Consider the following 21,137-nt stretch of genomic DNA (forward strand, 5'->3'; position numbering starts at 1 on the left):
TACTCGTCATGTACTACGAAGAAGACATTTTAATGAAATACCTGATACTCGTAATATTATCGTATCCAAGTGGCAGGTGAAAGTACTTCAAATTATTTTCACCCGTGAAGAGGAGAAGAACTATGAAATCATCATGAACGTCTTAATGTGAAATTATTTCTCTTAAAAAAGTTATCATTAATTAATATCATGAATTATTGTGTGACTACGTTCTTATAAAGTGTATTTATACATAAACATACCTACATCATCATACATGCATATATAAATATATACATATACATATACATACATATACATATATATATATGTATATCTATATATATTATATATAAGAATATATAAAGAAATTACAAAATCAAATTTCTCTTTTAAGACTGACAATAGTTTTCTTGCTTTTCACTTAAAGTTATTTTCAGTTTATATAAATACATAAATTATTAATTTTTCTATATGATTATACGATCAAGAGTGCCTTCTTTTAACATTACTTTACCGACTACTAATTATTCAAAACTTTGAATTTTGAAAAATAAGTCTGGCAAATAAAGAGTGAAAAAGAAAGAAAGAAAGAGAGAGAGAGAGAGAGAGAGAGAGAGAGAGAAAGAGAGCAATACTTATAGTTGGAGTTTTAATATGGACATTTTTGAAACAATTATTGTAGCTACGGTAACATTTGTGTGCGGTATAATATGTACGCTACTATTGGAGTTTTACTTGTTGAAAAAATATTTGGAAACTGGACCCTTAGCAAAGCCTCCAGAGGAGGAAGTGAAACATGGAAAAGCACAGCTACCTCAGGAATTACTTGATAAGATTCAAAATGAAAAAACAAATGCTAATAGTAACACTGCTCGACAAAATATTTATCAAGGAAATGAGAACCTAGCGATAAACCTTACATTGCAATTTCTTTTCAACGAACTGCGTGATGCTGAAAGAGTTCGTCTCTGGCTTTATAGAAAATTGAACAATGAGTTCAAAGAACTCTTAACACAGTCAACTACTGGAAAGTTACTTGACAGTGTAAAGGTATAACAATGAAAAAATATTATTGAATTTTAAGAGCTATGATCAATTTATATAATTGTATATCTTTTTATAAGTTGAGAGATTTAAATCTGGGTACCCAATTTCCAACGATAAAGGGCTTGGAAGTAGCTGATTCTAAGATTGATGCAGATACTGGTTTATTGGAATCGTTAGACTTATCCCTCGACTTGCATTATTCTGGAAATTTTCAAATGTCCATAGACGTTAAAATGTTATTGGGAAAAACAGCTTACATGGCTCTGCAAGGTAGCAAGATACTGCAAAGATTTATTATCAAATTACTTAATCCTAAATACTAACATTGACACTTTTGTTTCAAGTTAAACGAGTCACCGGTAGAGCTAGATTGCAATTCACACGTGTACCGTATACTCATTGGTCCTTAAGTTTTTATTCTGATCCTATTTTGGAATTGGAAGTGCAATCTCAATTTCAAGGTCGTCAATTGCAACCACAAATAATATCATTAATTACTGGACAGATAAGAAGAGCTGTACGTCGAAAGCATACATTACCACGATACAAAATGCGCTATAAACCATTCTTCCGCAGACTAAATGATGAAGTTATGGACCTATCTGAAGTAAGTTGATAATAAAAATCCTTTATATATAATATTATTATTATTAGTTAAAACTTGAAAAATATTTTCTATTTATGTCAGGTTGCCGGTATGCAAATTACTCCAGGATTTTTAGAAGTAACGTTATTAGAAGTTAGTAGATTAAATGTTGGGCCTAGCATGCTCAACGCAGAAGATATTTCTCAAATTGAAGTACACTGCACAATGAGCGTAGACTCGACACCTTGGGTACACTTAACTCAATATAATGGTGTACCATACATGGTATTAGATTTAATTATTAGCAAAATTAGTTCCCAACAACTTGGCGTAGTATTTAAACAAGAACTTGTTCCTGAAATTGGCCAAGTATGCGTATTAGTTGAAACAATAGTATCTGGAAGTCCAGCAGCTATAGCTGAAATGAAAAAAGGTGATATTTTAATAGCCGTAGATGGTAAAAAGATCTCTAATATGAATCAAGTAGCAAAGCTTGTTAAAAGTGCTGTACAAAGACGTTTCATTATTAGAGTGGAAAGAAAATATGTCAAAGTAGACACTGAGAAACAAACAACTATCAAATCTGATAACGAAACTAAATCTGTTATAGACAAAATTATAGACAAAAAAACAAGCAAAATTGATTCTACCAGTATCAAAGGAGACAGTACGGATGATCTTAGCAAAATGAAATTGGAAAGTCCCATTAAATTGTTAGATTCAAAAGATACCGATAATGAGAATGTAGATAAGTTAGAATTTTCTAGTAGATTATTTAGAAGAAGAAGAAGTAGTAGTACACATATCGCAGAAGAAACAACTCAAATGCCTGAAACACCATCTAGAAGAATCTCAACTGCTTCCAGTCAATCAACGACATCTAGCAATGTCCAATATTATCCTATCGATGATAGCAATGTTACTAATTTATCAGATTTATATTATACTACGAAAGAAAAAGGATTTGCTTCTTTGATTACTTTCGAAGAAACTAGACATTTTCAAATAGATTCCGAGCAGCATTATTTAAATATAGGTGTATGGGGTCGTGTTAAATCTTATGAATATACTCCTAAATTATTAGGATACATTAACGCTCCTATAAAATTAATTGTAGCACAGTGTGCTACATCTTCGACTGGTCATTATCTCAAATCTCATGCTTTATTGCCACCGGAAAGTGGTATGTATATATTATGAATATTAATATTCAACTACTTATCTGTCTTTCATTAAATAATTTCATCTTTTATAGCTTCTTTAGCTACAGCCAATAATAAATTGCAAGGATACTCCGGTTTTGATCCAACGCTTTGTTTCGGGGACATTTTAATGTCTTACATGTGGGAAAGCAATGTGCCAAATCGTCATATCTCTAATGAATCTGTAAAAAAAGAAAATGTAGAAACAGTTAGAGCTCAACCAATTCAAAACGAAGAAGTAACTGAAAAAAAACTCCATGATTTTATAAGAACTCACTTCCACAGAGTAACTCATTGCGATTTTTGCACGAAAAAGGTATAAAATGTCAAGAAATTATTAATTATTATTATTAACCCCTTGCACTACGCTAAAATTCGGAACAAGCCGTTCCTAACCCATGCACTTGAATGGTTGCGAAAAGAAACGAGTGTTTCGAAACTTTAGTTTTCAAATGTTATTTGGACTACAAGAATGTATTCTAAGTAACATGTAAACTGTATTGGGAAACAAAATATAAAATACCCATACATATAAAGAAGAAAAGAAAAGAGATAAGATCTTATTCAACATTCATACTTTTCTGATATTAAGCGCACGAGTACGACTCGTTACATTCATGTTTGGTTGATTACGAGTCAGACCCGTAAAAATAGTACAAGGGGTTAATTTAATAAATAAATAACTTATCAACTATATCAGCTTTTTATTATTTTATTTAGATTTGGTTGAAAGATGCGATACAATGCAGAGATTGTGGTATGGTGTGTCATAAAAAGTGTGAAGTTCGTTGTCAAGCATCAGGAATATGCGGTTCAGAAACTTTAGCAGCATTGGCATTAGAAGCAGATGAAATAGAGCCTACTGCTGTTATTGGCGAGTCAAGTCCGGAGATATCTCTTACCGGTTGTGAAGAAAATGTTCAGGTACTCAAGACATAACACACACACACACACAATGTCTTATTATATTGAACATAATACATTGACAATTTTGAAATATTGTCCATCCAGTATTTATATAGCTTTGGTGAATTTTGGTAAATTTACCTTGAATTTAATATCAATGTGATAATATCATTTACAAGAACAAAAAAAAACAAAATAGAGGTTAAAAAAAAACGAACACAAACGTACAGATATGAAAAAACAAAAACAAAAAACTTTTATTTTTTTGGTTAAAATACTTCGATTTTTTCTTCTATTTTTTTTATTTTCTTTTTTCCTTAATTTTATAATCGAAAAAGGATTAACACAAATATCAATGGACTTGTAATAATTCTAGTCCATTCTCGATATTATGTACAAAAAAAAAAAAAGAGAAAAAAAACAAAATAATTGTTAGCTATGTTGGCAATAAAAAGGAGCATTTACACTCGGGATGATGACGGTTTTTTGTAGGCTTGCACCTTGACCTTTGCTTTTGATACCACCAAATGTTTATTGAATTTTCAAGGCTAATAATAGAATCTTTAATCTCAATATGCTTCTTCGTTACATGGTACAAAGTTATAAAAGGAGAAAATGTGTATACAAGATGTCTATATACTGCCAGCTTATATATCATATCCAACTATTTAACTTTACGGATACTTCACATCGTCGGTATTTTGTAAATACATATAAACAATTGAAATATCCATTCGTCAATTAATCAGGGTGCAAGTATGATGGCCATGAAGGCTAGTATAGCTAACACGCTATTGGGCCTGAAGAAAGCTGGGAGTACTAGTTGTTTGGCTCCACCAACTTCCGGTATCGGTCTGGCATCTAGAAGTCTTCCCCCAAGTCCCTGTGCATCCCGCAAGGTAGACCTTATTGACACACCACGTACTTTGCTTAAATTGGAGAAAGCTCGCTTTACGACACGCAATTCATTGCACATTATATTATAATTTTACAAACGTTAATAACATTAATCGATAATATTTTCTTTGTAGATGTATACGCATTAGTAGCTTTTCGCTTAGCTTCATATATTTATTCTCATTAAAATTAATCTCAATCATCCCATTTTTAAAAATAAAATCTACTATAAAAATATAATATTAATAACAAAACAAAGCATGAAAGATCCAATAGCATAACTTAACAATATTTCCTTGCATGTTATGATACAAATAGATACAATAATTACTCGTTAAACTATATCGAACTGTGTTATTAATGCGGAAGAATATTGTAACGTAAGAAAATGTGTATATATTTTGATTTTTATTACGAATAACAATTATATCAAGCAGTCGTACACACAGATCTACTTTAGATCAGGTAAATGCGATATTGGCTAAATTTATTTCATAATCGTGTGCTTCTATAACATTACAATTTTTTGAAATAAATCGTGCTCTTAGGGTCAAGATCGTTCTGGCGTGATCTTGCGGATATTTTAATAAGTCTTATTAAATCATTGAAACATCTAGAGTTCATTGGTTGGAGGTTTGGGTATAAGTCCTGAACTTCTGGAAAGTGCTGAACCAAGCGTGGCAGCTCCTCTCGTGGCAGGTGATTTGGATGACGGTCTTATGTCTAGAGCTAAGGATACCGGAAAATTCTTATATAAGTATCTGGAGCCATTAGAACGCGTTGAGAAAATGAACGATATGGTAATTGTTATTTTTAATATATATATATATATATAGTGGGGGCCATATACTTACGTACACTTCACATTTTAACTTTTAAACTTTCTTATGTTTTTTTTTATACTTATCTATCTGATTCAATGTTTTATTTCTAAGAAGTTTTGATCGTTAAGCATCTACCAACAAAAGCGTTTCTATGAATTCCAAAAAATAAAGCTGTTTGTAAACATTGTATTCCGAGGTACAGATTTCGCAGCGGACAGCTACTTACGTATACTGAGATTTGTCGTATTAAATGCTCAATTTTGAGAATGTAAACAGTATTCTTAAGTTTCTATCGACAATTTGAATAAATTAGACGTGATATAAAGTCTTTCGTAATGAGTAAGTTAAAAAATATTACGCCAGAACAACGACGATTAGTGCAACGTCTCCGCAAAAGTGAAAAATCATATCGACAAATATCTGCAGAACTGGGACTGTCAGTTATGGCATGTCATTAAGCAAGCAGTCAAATATATTGAACGTAATGGTACATCGGATAACATTCCTCGTAAGTCAAGACCTCAAAAAACTGATAGAAGAACGGACCGAAAAATTCATCGTCTATCTGAAGGTGATAGATTTAAAACTGCAGTTGATATATATAAAGAGATAACTGTAAATTTACATACTAAAATAAGTGAAAGGACTGTTCAACGACGACTGAATGAATTTCAATTAAATGGGCGTGCTACCAGAAGAAAACCATTCATATCAGAAAAGAATTGCTGGGCCCGGATTTCTTTCGCAAAAGAGCATATTAATTGGACACTCGAACAATGGTTCAAAGTTATATTTACGGACGAATCTAAGTTCATTAGATTAGGTTTTGACGGGAAAGTGTATGTTAGACGTCGGAGAGGTGAAGAATATAAGAAATGTTGTTTAAGACCTACTGTAAAAGATGGCGGTGGATCGGTATTGGTATGGGGTGCAATGACTATAAACGGTACGGGCCCTATTCATCACGTCGAAGGTATTATGGACAAATTTGTTTATCTAAATATTGTAAAGAATCAGTTAATACCATTTGCTGAGGAGTATATGCCGCATGATTTGATTTATCAAGCAGATAATGATCCGAAATACACCGCACGTGTGGTAAAATCATTTTTAAGTGAAAAAAATATTAGTTTAATGAAGTGGCCAGCACAATCTCCGAACTTTAAACCCCATTAAAATGTTATGAATTGATGTGGACAAACATGTAAAAAAAAAACAAAAGTCATCAAATATTAACGAATTGTATGCCATAATTAAAGAAGCTTGATCTTTAATACCAGTTAGTCGATGCGTTCGACTTATCGAATTTATGGAACGTAAGTGTGCCAAGGTTTTAAGGAATAAGGGCTTAGCTACTAAATATTAATCGCATTAATTTAATTTGAGTTAATTTAAGTTAATTTCAGTTGAAAATATCTATAAAAATATAAATATTTCCGTATGTACGTAAGTATGTGTCCGCAAGAAATTTTACTTAGGAATAGAAAAATATTAAAAATTCTCTGAATATGAACAAAGAATCCTTTCTTTTTTCATTTAATAATGTATGCTAGGGACTAATAAAAAATTAAATTGGTTTTTGAATATCTCTTGAATGAACATATATACAACGATTTCAATATGATCTTGCTAGGTGTACGTAAGTATATGGCCGCCACTGTATATATATATATATACAAAATTTCATAAATATCTTTTATATTTTTATATCCATATATATATATTTATTTATTTGACTTTATCACAGATAGGGAAACTAAAAACTGCCCTAGATGCTGAAACTACCTCAAGATTAGAATTATCTCAAAGCGGAGAAAACGATAGTATTAAATTAATTGCACAGAGTGATTTACGAGTGCAAGCGTTGAGTGTCTTACTTCTTCATTATTGTGCCGGTTTGCAGCACGCCCAAGAAACATTAGATAAAACAAAAAATGAAAATTGAATTTCAATTGAAGCATATGTGTGACACTGACATGATAAAACTCACCTAACGTGTCAAAATTTGAGTTTGGAGTTAACGATAAATTTGCATACCATACAATAATATGTTATAAATATGAAGTTGATATATCAAAGCGTATTATATTATTGAAAATGACAAAGATGCAACAAAAGTGATAAATTGAAAGCAGCTATAGTTTGTTTCTTATTTTTGTCTTCATTTTGTTCAATCTTTGGACCAAGAATGCAAAATTAGTGAATGAACTAACGGTACGAAGAAACAAATATGAATCATTATTGCACAAGAAAAAATGATTTTAGTGGTTACACGTTTGCATGGCAACTAATGGCAAGTAAAAATACAACGCAAAATCATGATACGTATGATCTGATAACTTTCAAAACGAAATAACTTATTTACGCACTCTAGGTGGGTATTATCGTTCAGCGTTAGAGATATATTCCAAAGATTATATATCGAATGAAGAAAAACATTTTTTCTTTTTCTAATATTTCCATGTTCTTCTCTATTATTCTACGTTAGTCAATTTGTGAATTTAACTAAATATTCTAACATAGATTATTTATTTTAGAAAACTCGAGATATATTATTCGATTGCTTGAATTAACAAATTAATTGCATGCGTATTTTCGCATGAATGATATTAGTCGTATTGATATTACTATATGATTGTGAACTTTCAACTTATATAATACTCAAAAATATATTATTGCGATAAGATTGGTATGTCCCTAGTAAACACCAAAACGTTTAAGACTTATATTTATAGTAGATTGTATATTTCTAGAAAAAACTAAGTACAAGATATACGAGTACATATTCGCTACATTATATATATATATATATATATATATACATATAATTTATTAATGAAGTATAAATTGAATGGATTAACAGTGTTTTACCGATTGAATGAATGATTAAGAAGAAACTTCAAGAACCGGAAACTAAAGCAATGATTACTGATGTATTTTTTCTAACGTCTTTTTCCTTGTATTTTTCACAATGTTTTTCATATTTCTTTAACTCTAACTTGTGATATATTTAAATTGTAATTAATATATTTCGCAATCAAAATGTATATCATATTATCCCAATAATTTGGGCCTAACAACAACGTATTATTCTTCTTATACAACAACGAAAAATATATTTAACAAAATTCTGACTGATTTTTAAGTAATCTTCCAATTAATAGTATATATATTTAGTATTACATAAAAGAAAATTAATAATATCAGTAGAAATCCATCCATAGCCTTTAAATACACGTATACACACAACACACACACACACATATACATATATATATATATATATATATATATATATATATATATATATATATATATATATATATATATATATATATACAGTGAGTCATAGGAGTAATTCGTACTACTATTGTAAATTTGAAACAATTCATATTTGTTTGTAATGTTTTCTAATTCTTATACGAGAAAACATATTTTAAAAATTTATATAAATTTAATTGCAATTAAAAAAAAACATTTTATTATAACAGAAATAAAATTATACATAATTGAATAAGAAAATTGATCTCAAAATGTGTCTCCAATTGTCTCAAAAAACAAAAATTAAAAGATTCAAAAGAAAATTTAGAAAAATTTAGAAAATTTTAATTACTAAAATTACTAAATTTTAAAATTATTAAAATTAAAAAAAATAATACTCTTTACCACACATACACAATTTTTGTTCATTTAAGTAAAATTATATTTCTCCATAACAATAAAATGATTCTGCAATCACATTTATATCAATTTGAAAGTTTGTTAATTCTGAAAGAAGAGGTTTTTTGTGTATAAAATTTAAAAAATTTTGCACTTAAAGCAAGTATCAATTGTTTACAAATTTACAATGAGAATAGTACTGTGATTCATTGTATTTTTGTCACAGTGTTTTGCAAATTTAGTAAAAATGTTAGAAAAGAAACAAAACAAACAAAATGTCTCTTGTTAACGTATAAGATAAATATATCCGTTATATAAATTGCAGCTGCTTTTTTTTTCAATATTTAAACAAAAAAATATATATGTATATGTATATATACATATATATTATCCTACCAAAGATGTTAATAAAATCGAAATCTTTTCCAATGAACAATTATTATTATTATTATTATTAGGAATGTTTCCATCGTCGTTATACCAAACGAAGTGTATACGGTAAACACAAAAATACGTAAAACGCAAAGAAAGACGCAGTTTGAAAACGAGAACGCACAAAGAATCGACGTCAAAGCTCTGATGCTTTAATAGGGCCAACGTTCTCAACTTGGCAAACAGTTTTTCTTACAAAGATTTCCACGGAGATCTTTTCCAAGTTCATTCGACAGAAAAAAAACGTATAATTTCAATAACATGAATTTCAAAACTCTTTTCTTTTTTTTTTTTTTTGTAAAACCACGCGTATATTTATTATTTAGTTCTTTCAATTAATTATTACAATTATATTTATAAACGAATAAAAAAAAGTATTTATAATTGAAGAATAAAAATATATATATTTTTTAAATTTAATTTTTAACTGTATTTTAAAAGAAAAATGAATATTTGTTAATTGTAAATTGATAAAAACAAATAAGTAAAATAATTTCTTGAATGTTCCTAGTATCACAAAATATTGAAAAATATTGAATACATGTGTATTTAATATTAAAAAGACATTATGTGTGTGAATCTCTTTTTATTATTAAATACACATGTATTCAATATTTTTCAATATTTTGTGCTACTAGGGTTGGTTATTATGGGTAAGTGAGTTGTAAATGAGTATACGTAATAATTACTAGAAGCTAGGGGAATAGACAAAATAAAAATATTTTGTTCATAAGTGTAGATTGCGTTCTATGAGAGTTATCGACTGGATTTGTCTGAAGCTTTTATCGTGATCATCCAAATTGAAAGCCAAAATGAAGACGAGGAGAGAAAAGTCATGGGGGATTTTGGCCGGTGATTCTATTCTTGTACATGAAATGCACGCGCAGTATCCTCTGGCCGTCCGCCAAACATACCGTAAAGTCATATAAACATTTTATCCCTCTTGGGTACTGAGATTTGTGATGAATGGATCCTACCCATTTTCTTTTTTCTTCTTTTTTGATTTTTTTTTTTTTTTTTGTTATCAAAAGATTATTTTTCCCTTAGATCTTCGATGTAAAGAAAAGAAAGAAATGAATTTGTTCAAATTGTTTGAACGAATGAAAAATATTTTGATATAAATTTAAAAACTTATAATAAAACAAATATTTGAATATCATTTGAATAAACAAATTTTATCGTTCCTTCTTATACTTTGTTCAAAGAATTGAAATTGATTTCACAAAAGTATATTTTTATGGTGAAATATTTCATTAATTTATGAAACTCATATTTTTCTTGGCATTAATACCAATTATTTCAAATTCACGTACGATATAACGCGAATTAACATTAGATATACCAGACCGGTCATTTTGACTGGTCGAGCCATTTTAATTCAAAATTTCTACTTCATGTAACATTTGAGTTCTGTAAATAATTCAGCATTTTATTATTTAAAAATGTCTATAAATCTATTTATCTATTAAAATTATTATTGTTAAACATTTTTTTGTTATTTTTTAAGAGTAAATAAAGACTGGAAGCCTCAAAAAGCATTTTTTTGATACACCAGTCATTTTGACTAGTGTGGTAGAAATAGTTATACTAAAAATGGTGGTATATCTAGTGTTACATGTATTCATATTTTAATCATCATATTATTAAATATATTTTCTAATCATTCTAATCATATTATAATTGTCCCAACTATAGCCTTACAATTAATTAATTAAATATCTTTTTAACTATAGATAGTTTGCGAAAGACAATTTATTTGGGCAACTTGCCGAACGAACAATAACATTGGCATGAACGCTAATCTCGAACTTAACTGTCCTTCTAACTCTGTAATAAAAACTAAATTAAACAAAAGTAGTGGATTGAAACTAAACCACCGATTGCACGTGTTCTCATTGAACAATTTATTCATAAACAAACGATTTTCAAGTTTAAACAAAAGTCAATGTTAAAAATCATACGATTTTATTTTCAATAATTATAAACAAAATATAATATTCTATAACAGTAAATAAATAAAATAATATATATATATATATATATATATATATAATAAATAAAATAATAAATAAAAAATAAATAGAATAATAGTAATAAATAAATAAATGTTATTATTTCCTCTTGAGAAAAAAAGAAGAAAAAAAATAAGAAAAATATAATTGTTGACACCAACAAAATAATGTTGTAAACACAAAGAAAAGATCACTGAGCTTCCTGAAATCGCAATTTTATCCTCCGTACGAAATTGGCCTTGAAAAAGAAAAAGAAAAAAAAGAAAAAGAAGAAAAATAAAAGATTGGAATATGATTCGTAGAAAAGGTGAGACCACTTTTGACAGGTTGCATCGTCCGAGTTGTTCTTTCTGAATCCTACGTAAGTAATAAGTACGTCGTACCCTCCCTACAGCTGTTTTCAAACAAAGAGGAAGAAGGAAAGAGTGTGAGAGAGAGGGAGAAAGAAAGAAAGAGCGAGAAAGAGATAGTGAGTTTGAACAAAGTAGTAGTAGTCAGCTGATTCAAAATGCATCCTCTTGGTGGTGGTGGTGGGGGAAGAGTTAGAAGAAGGCTTAAATAGCACCGTATGCTTTAACGCAGGTTAGTTCAAAGACAACGTTCGTTTAATATTGTTGAATAAAAAATTTTTTTTTTTTTTTTATATATATTTTTCATTGTCAACAATAAGTAAGATAAAGAAAACACCGTTGTGCATGTTGTTATTATTATTATTATTATTCATAGCAGGTGTCGTCCATTGAAGTTCTTTTTTTGTCCTTTAAAACATTATATACAAATTATACATTTGAAATATAATCAACCAATGACATCTTACCGTTAGTCATATGACATATTTTCTATTGGTCGACGGGGGTGACATTGAGATAATTCATTTGAAAAATAAACAAAAGAAAGAGTAGTAGACGACTACTTTATTCAAATTGGTATTTATTTATTATTTATATAAGAGGGAAGAAAAATATTATTATAGTGTTTGCGAGTAAATTGTTTTTTATCTTTAACGATACATTTTTATTTCTGAGTGAATTATAAACAAAACGAAAAAAAATTATACATCTATACATACATATATATATATATATATATATATATGTAAATATAATAAAACAAAAACCAAAATAAGAAAATAATTAATAATAACACAACAACAAAGGATTTTATTTGGATTAGTTTTGATTTAAAAAAAAAAACTAATAATAATAATAAAAAAACGGAAGAAAGATGAGACCACCAGCGTATAATGCAGAAGAGGTACAAAATATACCTCAAGAGCAAGGAGAAAGGAACGTGGCCATGGCTGTTTGCGTCCAATTGGCGGGTCGAGCGATTATTAGGGTAGTTTCAAGATGCGAGGAAGCTCAAGACAATTGTAATCTAGGTACGTGTCATAAAATAATTATGATCTATATATCTCTTTGTATCAATACACAACATGATATATTTGATAAGATAACACACGATTAACTTTCTATATATACAAACAAAAATATCATTTTTTTTTCCTTTTTCATAAAAAATTTTCTTTCATCACGCGCAAAAAACGATATCAATTACCATTTTGTTTTTTTTTGTTTTTTTTTTTTTTTATTATTTCCAAGCACGTTATATATTTCAAATTTAATTATACGTATATATAATAAACGAATGTAACTATATACAATACTACATTCATTTCCTGTCTTTTTTTTTTCTTTTTCTTTTTTTGTTTAGCGAGAAAAATAAGTAAAATTCGTTTTCCTGTGTATATAATAAATGTTGTTTTTACCTTATCCGTAAATCTGGATAGATCAGGAACCTTGATCAATGCCACGATCTACGCCTCTGATTCATACACTTGCCGTTCGCTTCTTTACCTCTTATCCGTTATTTTCTTCTTCTTCTTCTTTTTTTTTTCTTGTTTTCTTTTTTCTTGCGACGCACTAACCTTCCATCTGTAATTGCGTTATAAAAATGTCAATGTATTTTTTTTTCGCACAATAAATAAATATACATTCGTTGATCTTTCTCTCTTATTTACATATATATGTTTGTGATATATATATATATATATATATATATATATATATATATGAGTATATACAAGAGTACAGTTAGATTACATATAAAGAGAAAAGTTTCTAAACGGTTACGGGCGAAAGTTTTCCCGCGAGGAGAAAGAACATAACAAGAGAGCATCGATGCGTGCATTTAACTATACACAACTATAACGACCGTTTTTAGATCATCTTATAAATAATAATAATAATAATAATAATAATAGTAATAATGTCAGTAACAAGATAAACTTTTGAAAAATAATAATCTACAATTTTCTTATTTAATAATCACAATTTCTTTGTTTCGTAGCTGTGACGAATTTTTGAAAATACGCGGGACTTTTAAATATGCGTACAGTCAACGGAATAAAAAAGTGAAATGCTCGTTGGTAAATCATCTTGTTGATATAACACATAGATATATATATATATATAATAATAATAATATCGGTGATATATAAATATATATCAAGATAAGCTTTTGAATTCTGTTATTTATAAAATCACAATTTTTTTGTTTCGTAATTAATGAATTTTTGAAACTACGCGGAACTTTTAAAAATGCGTACAGTCAATGGAATAAAAAGTGAAATTCTCATTGGTGAATCATCTTGCTAATACAACAGCATAAATATATATATAATAATATTAGTAATATATAAATATCAAGATAAGTATTTGAATTCTCTTATTTATAAAATCACAATTTTTTTGTTTCGTAATTGATGAATTTTTAAAAATACGCGGGAATTTTAAAAATGCGTACAGTTAACGGAATAAAAAAGTGAACTGCATAATCGCAAAATGGCGAATCGTCTTGTTGATGTAACAACATAGATATATATATAATAATAATAATATCAATAATATATAAATATCAAGATAAAGCTTTGAATTCTCCTATTTATGAAATCACTTTCTTTGTTTTGTAATTGTGATAAATTTTTGAAAATACGCGGGACTTTTGAAAATGCGTAAATTGAACGGAATAAAAAAGTGAAATGCTCGTTCGCGAATCGTCTTACTGGTATAAAAACATAGATAATAGACGGGATAAAGATCGAAACAATGATTACGTAACACCTTCGTCCGGTCTTTGTTTTCCCTCTTCCTCTTTCTCTCCTCTACCCCCTCCTCTTCTTTCCCAATCATCTTTTTTCTCCATTTACCGCGACAGTAATTTTGCTTCTCGAAGGACGAGATCTCTTTTGCGAAGAGCAACAGTTTTACGATTCGAATCTATGGATCTATGTGCTCGAAAGGTCGATCTAGGAATAGTAAATAGTATGTTAGAGAGAGATAGAGATACTTATACAAACGTTTCGCATGCCGGACGATTTAACCTTTTTAACTTGATCCCTTTTTTTTTTTTTATATGCACGTATATACATTACAAATCACAGGAGTATTGTTGAGTACCATTTCTGTAAATTTTTTAAACAATCAATATCTTCTTGTAAATACAATATTTTTAAATTTTTATATAACAAAAATGAAACACATTTTATAATAGAGATTATTCAACTTTTTGATTGAATTTTTTTTCAACATTTTTTTTCTACCATTTCTGTAAATTTAAAACAATCAATATTTTTTTGCAAATACAATATCTACAAATTTCCTTTCCATGGAAACACATTTGATAATAGGGATTATTCAAATTTTCGATTGAATTCTTTTTCAAAATTCTAGGGTGACTAGAGTAACCTTTTGAATGACCAAACGTTAAATTTTTGCACAAAAATATTTGTACTTACGTAAGATATAATAAAAATACAATTATAATATTATTTTTCTAAGTATCATTTTATTGATTACTACTTTTGTATCTTATAATACTTTTAAGAAGATTTATACGCATACTTCGGTGAGATCAATTTTTTATATATTTATATAGAAATCTTTTATTTAACTTTTAATAAAATGTGCTATTTTGCAATTAAAACATTTATATCAATTTAAAAGAATTTTGAAACATTGCATTATAAATAAATAATATTTGTTATAAATTGATAGAGGGTGGTGGGGGTAAGGGTACTAATATTCCTGTGACTTAACTGTACATACAAGGTGTCCTATAATTGGTGATACAAACGAGCAGTGGCTGATTATTTTATGTGAAAAATTAAATCGAAAATGTAAAATAAAATTTGTTCACGTAAAGCTTTTGGTTTTAAAGAAAAATATGATTGAAAATTTATTTTTTTTAGTACTAACTCAAGGTCATCGAAATGTCAATACTTTATAAAAAATTAAACATTTAATATAGTGTCTTAAAATTATGGCATATACCATATGGCATATCATACCATTAATGTAGTATAATTACGTTATTTTTAAGTGGTACAATTTTGACGCAAATTATTTCAATAAATGTTTAGAAAAATGTATTTTAATATTGTATTTTAATATTGTAAAAAATTTCATTTACGAATATAATTAAATAATATAAATTTAAAATATTTTATTCTTTGATTATAAACACCTACATTTGGAATGTATTGATTTTTATTTGAGAAATATTTATATGATGGTAAAAAATGTTAACAGTTTGAGAACCCCTGTTTTACAGAATGATTCTTAGAACTGGGATAGGTCACTAATCATCATTAAGTAAAAATAAAAAAAAATGATAGCGGAAATAATCATATAGCATAATACATTCTTATGACTTTATTTTTTATATGAATGCACCTAATAAATGCAATTGTACTTTATTCTTCAATGCAAACCAACTTTTTTGGCAAAATGTCTGATATTTCGTAAAATATTGACATTTCGATGACCTTGGGATAGTACTTTTATATGCAGAATAATAAAAGGGATAAGGGACCTTATACGAACAAATTTTATTCTACATTTTCGATTTAATTTTTTACGTAGAATCTGCCAGTGTGTACCATTAATTACTAGACACCCTATACATACTTATACACATAATATACTTTCTATAGAGAATGTTCATTATTTTGTACATTTCAAATGGAAACATTTAAGCATTCGTAAAATGATGGAAAATATAAATATCACGTGGGTAGTATTCCTTTAATGGAAGGGTAACCATAAAAGGTAACTTGCCGCCATGATACCTTTCTTATCTTATAGCAAAAAATCATTCCTCTACTTATATATATATGGCAATATTGTAGCGTTAAATCTAACACGACTATCTCATCGCGTTTTCTTACGATATATTTTAACGTAGGTGTCTAACGTTCAATGACTTATCCAAGTTTCTATTTAAGAACTGATTGATCGTATTAAACAACGACCGTTACTTTTCTTCTTTTTTTTATAAACTATTCGATGATATTTTTCTTTCTAACGTAACAACACGATTCTAATACTTACTTATTTACTTATTCATTCGTTATATCCAAGCAAAAGAAGACATTTTTGTTATTTTTGAATTTTACTTGAAAATATAAATTTGAAAAAAAAGCACCAATTGAACGACAGAACGAAAAGCCAGCCGCCATGACACTAATTGGCGCCAAATTTAAATTCGAAAAGGCGCCACAATACAAACTACGTCACTAAACTTAACACAAACAAGATTTAAAGAAAATCTTCGAGATATGTTTTATACGTACGTTAAGAAATCATAATAATTCCATATATTTTCTCTTCTCTTCTCTTTTATTCGTCATTTTTATTGAAAAAAACAAAAATACCAATGACTAAATATGCAATTTTTAATACGAAATAAAATGAAATTGTAAAAATGTATGAAATAATAATTTACCGTTGAAATGCGTAAAATGCAATTTTGATCTGCCAACGACATCTTCTGAACGGACGTTGTCAAGGACGAACGATGAACGAATTTATTTCCGAAAGATCTTTACAAAAATAAATATTTCTCACGAATGTTTCCTAAGAGAATATATCGGATTCGAGAACTTTTCGTTGAACTCCCTGCAGTTAGTCGGTTTAAAACAAAATGGCGAACGCTGTGACAAAAGTGATATTGCGATGCGAAGAAGCACAGGAAAACGAAAATTTGGGTATGGTCAAAGGAATTTTTTTTTTTTTTTTAATTTTAATATAATTGTTTACCTTTATTATTGATTTCTCTTTTTCTTTTTTGCTAACCTCTTCTACATTTTATTACGATCAAATGAGAGCTTCATGTTACGTATATCGTATTTTGCAACGAACTAAATTTATACGTTACTTACTTCACGTTATAACCGTTGTTAGGGCGCGCTTTTTGAAATTTGTCCGAATTACTTGTATACTAAATTGGAATGATTTATATATATATACTTGGATATTTGTTTTTCTTTTTCAAATATATATAATAATTAATAATAATAATTATTATTATAATAATTTATAATAATAATAATAATAATAATAATATTTAATAAATAATATATATATTTCAAAATTCTTATACATAGAAATATGATTATTCAATATTTCAATTAATATTAATTTTATTACGAAAGAGTATTCTATTGATAAGAAAAATTGGTATCACCAGAGTATACCTAATCTCAAAATCATCATTAAATGTTAAAAAAAATCATGTATACAAATCAGAAAAATATTGATTTTATTTTTTATTAAATCTTACGTAAAAATACGAATATACTTTCCCCAAGATAATAAAAGAAATTTTTTCCTATCATTTATAACAAATTAATGTTTAATAATAATCAAAATTGTTTTCTCGTATAAAAGAATTTTGAAACGTTGCATTACAAGTAAACATATTTATTATTTATTATCCCTTAAAATTAACTTTATGATTAATTGTGTATATAAAAACGATTGAGGATTATTATTGTTTAATTATGACGAATTAGTATAATATTAAAGATTATTCTCAAATTGATTTTCTCATAATGTATAATATTCTGTGAATTGTGTAAAAATAACAAATTTTCAAGTTTTGTACAGGTGCATTGAACGATGCCATATGGCAAGTATCCAATTAGAGAAATTTTAGGTATACTCGTGTGTAGCATCTAATATATGCGTTTTACACTTAGAATACTTTTATTTCGTAATCGTTCCAGACGGTACCTCTCTTCCGTACTTGGATTAAGAAAATCGAGCAAGAGAAAGCGTAAAGCCGTCGTAATTCGATGGCCAATTCATTTTCAATGAGATCTCTACATTTACATTGTTAAGAGAGAGACACACAATATATGTATATATATATATTATTTTCTTTTTTATTATTTCAGATTTGTCCGAATGCCAGTTAATGCAAGTACCAGATGCAGTTTATCATTTGATGAGACATACAGAATTGAAAAGATGCGATTTATCTGGCAACGTTATAACAAAAATTCCACCCAAATTTGCAGTCAAATTTTCCCTCATCACTGGTTAGTAATTAGACGATAAATATCCTTAATGCATTAAATGCAATGTCGGTTTCTACCAATTGACTTTAAACTTTTCAACTTTTCATCAAAGACAAGTCGACCATTTCTTATTTTTTTTCTATGCCTGACAAATCATCTAGTGGTCTAAATGGAAAACTTAACAAAGTTGGTTTGGCATTTTTAACGCTGTTAAAGTTTAAGCGAATGATTAATAAAGGGGTTTATTTTTCTTTTTCTTACAGAACTTAATTTAAGTCACAATCAAATGAGCAAATTGCCCGAAGAACTTGCCGAACTTCAAGCATTGGAAAGACTCAACATTTCGCATAATACTTTTATCGCTTTGCCACCCGTTACTTGTCGGATACCACAACTTAAACGACTTCTTGCCAATAATAACTCCATCATCGGTAAGTCTTCAGGATACAGAAGAAGAATCTAGAACAATTATGTTGTTTGGTTAGTAAATAAGTTGGTATACTTATGCAAAAAAAAACCTTCAGAGAAAAAGAGAGAGAGAGAGAGAGAGAGAGAGAAGTTAGAAAAATGATAAAAAATGCGAAAGACAACGTTTAGAGTACTTTCCTATTATATTTCAGACATTGACGTTGAAAGAATCAAACATGCACCAGCGTTGGAATACATAGATTTGCAAGCAAATCCATTAACGCCTAGGATGCACGATCTTCTGGGTACCTTGACACGTATCAGAGTGGAATTAACACCGCGACAAGTAGAAGATTGGGAAGATTTGACTATTTGAAACTAATTTGATAAAAACAAGAAAGAAAAAATGAAAGTGACATTAAACTACTTGTTCAAAGAAAGTGTCAGCAGTTAGCTTTCACTTTTTATGAATAAGCATTACGGCGCAACCTTCTAGGTTGAGATTCGTTTAAGACTGCAAGAAGCAATCCTCTTTTCTTGCATAGTTTAAGAATTAAACAAATATTTTGTACAGCGATATTATACATTTTGACTGACGGCAAGCGAATACGCAAGCGACTGTATTATATATATACATATTATTATTGATTTGAAAATGCATATTTGTAACTTTTCAATTATCTCGTTTTTCGAGATACCTTTGATAATATTTCCGATTCGCATTTATTCGAATTGGGAAAAAATCGATTGCTCTTCTTAATAGTTTTGTTTCTTCTTAGATTTAGTTTTTTATCTACTTATATGTCTCTTCGACTTTTCGTATTCTTATTGATAAGCAACTAAACAATTTCTAAAGTTATTATTACTTTAATCTGACTAATATTGTTCTCGGATACATAAAAAGAAGTCAAATTTATCTTCGTTTACTTCATTTTATGTATTTTAGGACTACGTTAACACTATACAACTGCCAATCTTGCGATTAATCGATTTTTGAAAATAATATTCATTTTATTATTTTAATGAAAAAGGAAAAAGTAAAAGAATCTTTCTCTTAGCATTTTTTTTTATATATACAGGGTGTCCCATTTTTTCCTTGCTAAATATTACCAACATTTTTTACATGCAAATATAAGACCAAGAGTGTCATATAATACAGAACTTTTAATTTATTAAAAAGTTATAATAAAAAATACGAAATGATTAATAACTAGTGTTTCATCAATAATTAAGATAAAAGATTATAAATATATTTAGATAAATGAAGGAAAATGAATATGAAATTAGTAATGCAATAGATTCTATTTTCCATACATTATCAGTTCTACATTCACAATAACGGATAGCATTTTAAAATGTAATTATAATTGATTTCAATCTGTATAATATCAACTAATGATACCAGTTAATTATGATTTCATATTGTTGTTTACAATTTGTTTTTATAAAACATTTAAAGGTCCACATCATTTATATTACATTTTTGTCTTATTTTTGCTTATTAAAATATGTTGATAACGTTTGAAAGAAAAAAATCTAGAAGATACCCTGTATTTATATATAATATATATATATATATATATATATATATTTAAAAAAAAAGAAAGCAAAGATTGTCTGTAGATAACAAATGAAATATTAAAAAATCGTCTCTGCGATTTATTTATACTTATAATTGTATAAAAAAAAAGAAGAAATTAATCTACAAATGTATGTGCGTGTACATACACAAACACATACGTATACAAAATTGTAAATCTAACACTTTACTATAACGTATTGTTAATCTAGTCAACAATTTATGGGAAGTTGCAATAATGT

The 21,137-nt window shown here is 28.0% G+C and overlaps 3 protein-coding genes and 1 long non-coding RNA gene across 11 annotated transcripts in view; 2 read left to right on the plus strand and 2 right to left on the minus strand.

Annotated features, from left to right (window-relative positions):
• Positions 1 to 106: 106 nt before the first annotated feature.
• Positions 107 to 10,969, plus strand: Pdzd8 (PDZ domain containing 8). Of its 2 annotated transcripts, XM_089174972.1 has the most exons (9): positions 107 to 1,032; positions 1,107 to 1,299; positions 1,374 to 1,636; positions 1,718 to 2,798; positions 2,871 to 3,133; positions 3,538 to 3,741; positions 4,473 to 4,622; positions 5,238 to 5,420; positions 7,192 to 10,969. In XM_089174972.1, the coding sequence occupies exons 1-9, from the start codon at positions 637 to 639 to the stop codon at positions 7,387 to 7,389; spliced, it is 2,931 nt and encodes a 976-aa protein (XP_089031098.1). In that variant the 5' UTR covers positions 107 to 636; the 3' UTR covers positions 7,390 to 10,969. The 2 variants fall into 2 exon arrangements, with proteins under 2 accessions (XP_089031098.1, XP_015185858.1); XM_015330372.2 differs by lacking the exon at positions 4,473 to 4,622.
• LOC149031756 (uncharacterized) lies at positions 2,860 to 18,779 on the minus strand. 6 transcript variants are annotated; one of them, XR_016177419.1, is made up of 4 exons: positions 17,647 to 17,953; positions 14,671 to 14,855; positions 13,317 to 13,482; positions 2,860 to 2,999 (listed from the first exon to the last, which is right to left on the minus strand). It is a non-coding gene; the product is annotated as an uncharacterized LOC149031756 (long non-coding RNA). The 6 variants fall into 6 exon arrangements; XR_016177420.1 differs by lacking the exon at positions 2,860 to 2,999 and adding an exon at positions 4,515 to 4,652 and having other exon boundaries at positions 17,647 to 17,954; XR_016177417.1 differs by lacking the exon at positions 2,860 to 2,999 and adding an exon at positions 5,210 to 5,349 and having other exon boundaries at positions 17,647 to 17,935.
• Sclp (leucine rich repeat containing protein 20 sclp) lies at positions 11,725 to 20,898 on the plus strand. Of its 2 annotated transcripts, none has more exons than XM_015330379.2 (4): positions 11,725 to 12,929; positions 18,786 to 18,929; positions 19,172 to 19,339; positions 19,529 to 20,898. In XM_015330379.2, exons 1-4 carry the CDS (start codon positions 12,773 to 12,775, stop codon positions 19,690 to 19,692), a joined length of 633 nt encoding a protein of 210 aa, XP_015185865.1. In that variant the 5' UTR covers positions 11,725 to 12,772; the 3' UTR covers positions 19,693 to 20,898. The 2 variants fall into 2 exon arrangements, with proteins under 2 accessions (XP_015185865.1, XP_015185866.1); XM_015330380.2 differs by lacking the exon at positions 11,725 to 12,929 and adding an exon at positions 17,357 to 17,594.
• Cip4 (formin-binding protein 1-like Cip4) overlaps positions 19,125 to 21,137 on the minus strand; it is a 95,060-nt gene continuing 93,047 nt past the window's right edge. Inside the window, exon 12 of the mRNA XM_015330374.2 lies at positions 19,125 to 19,367. The gene's annotated coding sequence lies outside the window, so the exon portion shown is untranslated. The remainder of the gene's footprint in view (positions 19,368 to 21,137) is intronic.

Source organism: Polistes dominula, unplaced genomic scaffold, assembly GCF_049000335.1.
Source record: "Polistes dominula isolate Pdom_NZ unplaced genomic scaffold, Pdom_raw_medaka contig_78, whole genome shotgun sequence".
NCBI lineage: Eukaryota > Metazoa > Arthropoda > Insecta > Hymenoptera > Vespidae > Polistes > Polistes dominula.

Coding starts and splice junctions, on each gene's coding strand:
- Pdzd8 (XM_089174972.1), top strand. CDS start 637: ATGGACATTTTTGAAACAATTATTGTAGCTACGGTAACATTTGTGTGC. Junction 3,742..4,472: donor GTTGTGAAGAAAATGTTCAG/GTACTCAAGACA, acceptor TCAATTAATCAG/GGTGCAAGTATGATGGCCAT. Junction 4,623..5,237: donor GTCCCTGTGCATCCCGCAAG/GTAGACCTTATT, acceptor TGAAACATCTAG/AGTTCATTGGTTGGAGGTTT.
- Sclp (XM_015330379.2), top strand. CDS start 12,773: ATGAGACCACCAGCGTATAATGCAGAAGAGGTACAAAATATACCTCAA. Junction 12,930..18,785: donor TCAAGACAATTGTAATCTAG/GTACGTGTCATA, acceptor TTATTATTTCAG/ATTTGTCCGAATGCCAGTTA. Junction 18,930..19,171: donor CAAATTTTCCCTCATCACTG/GTTAGTAATTAG, acceptor TTTTTCTTACAG/AACTTAATTTAAGTCACAAT.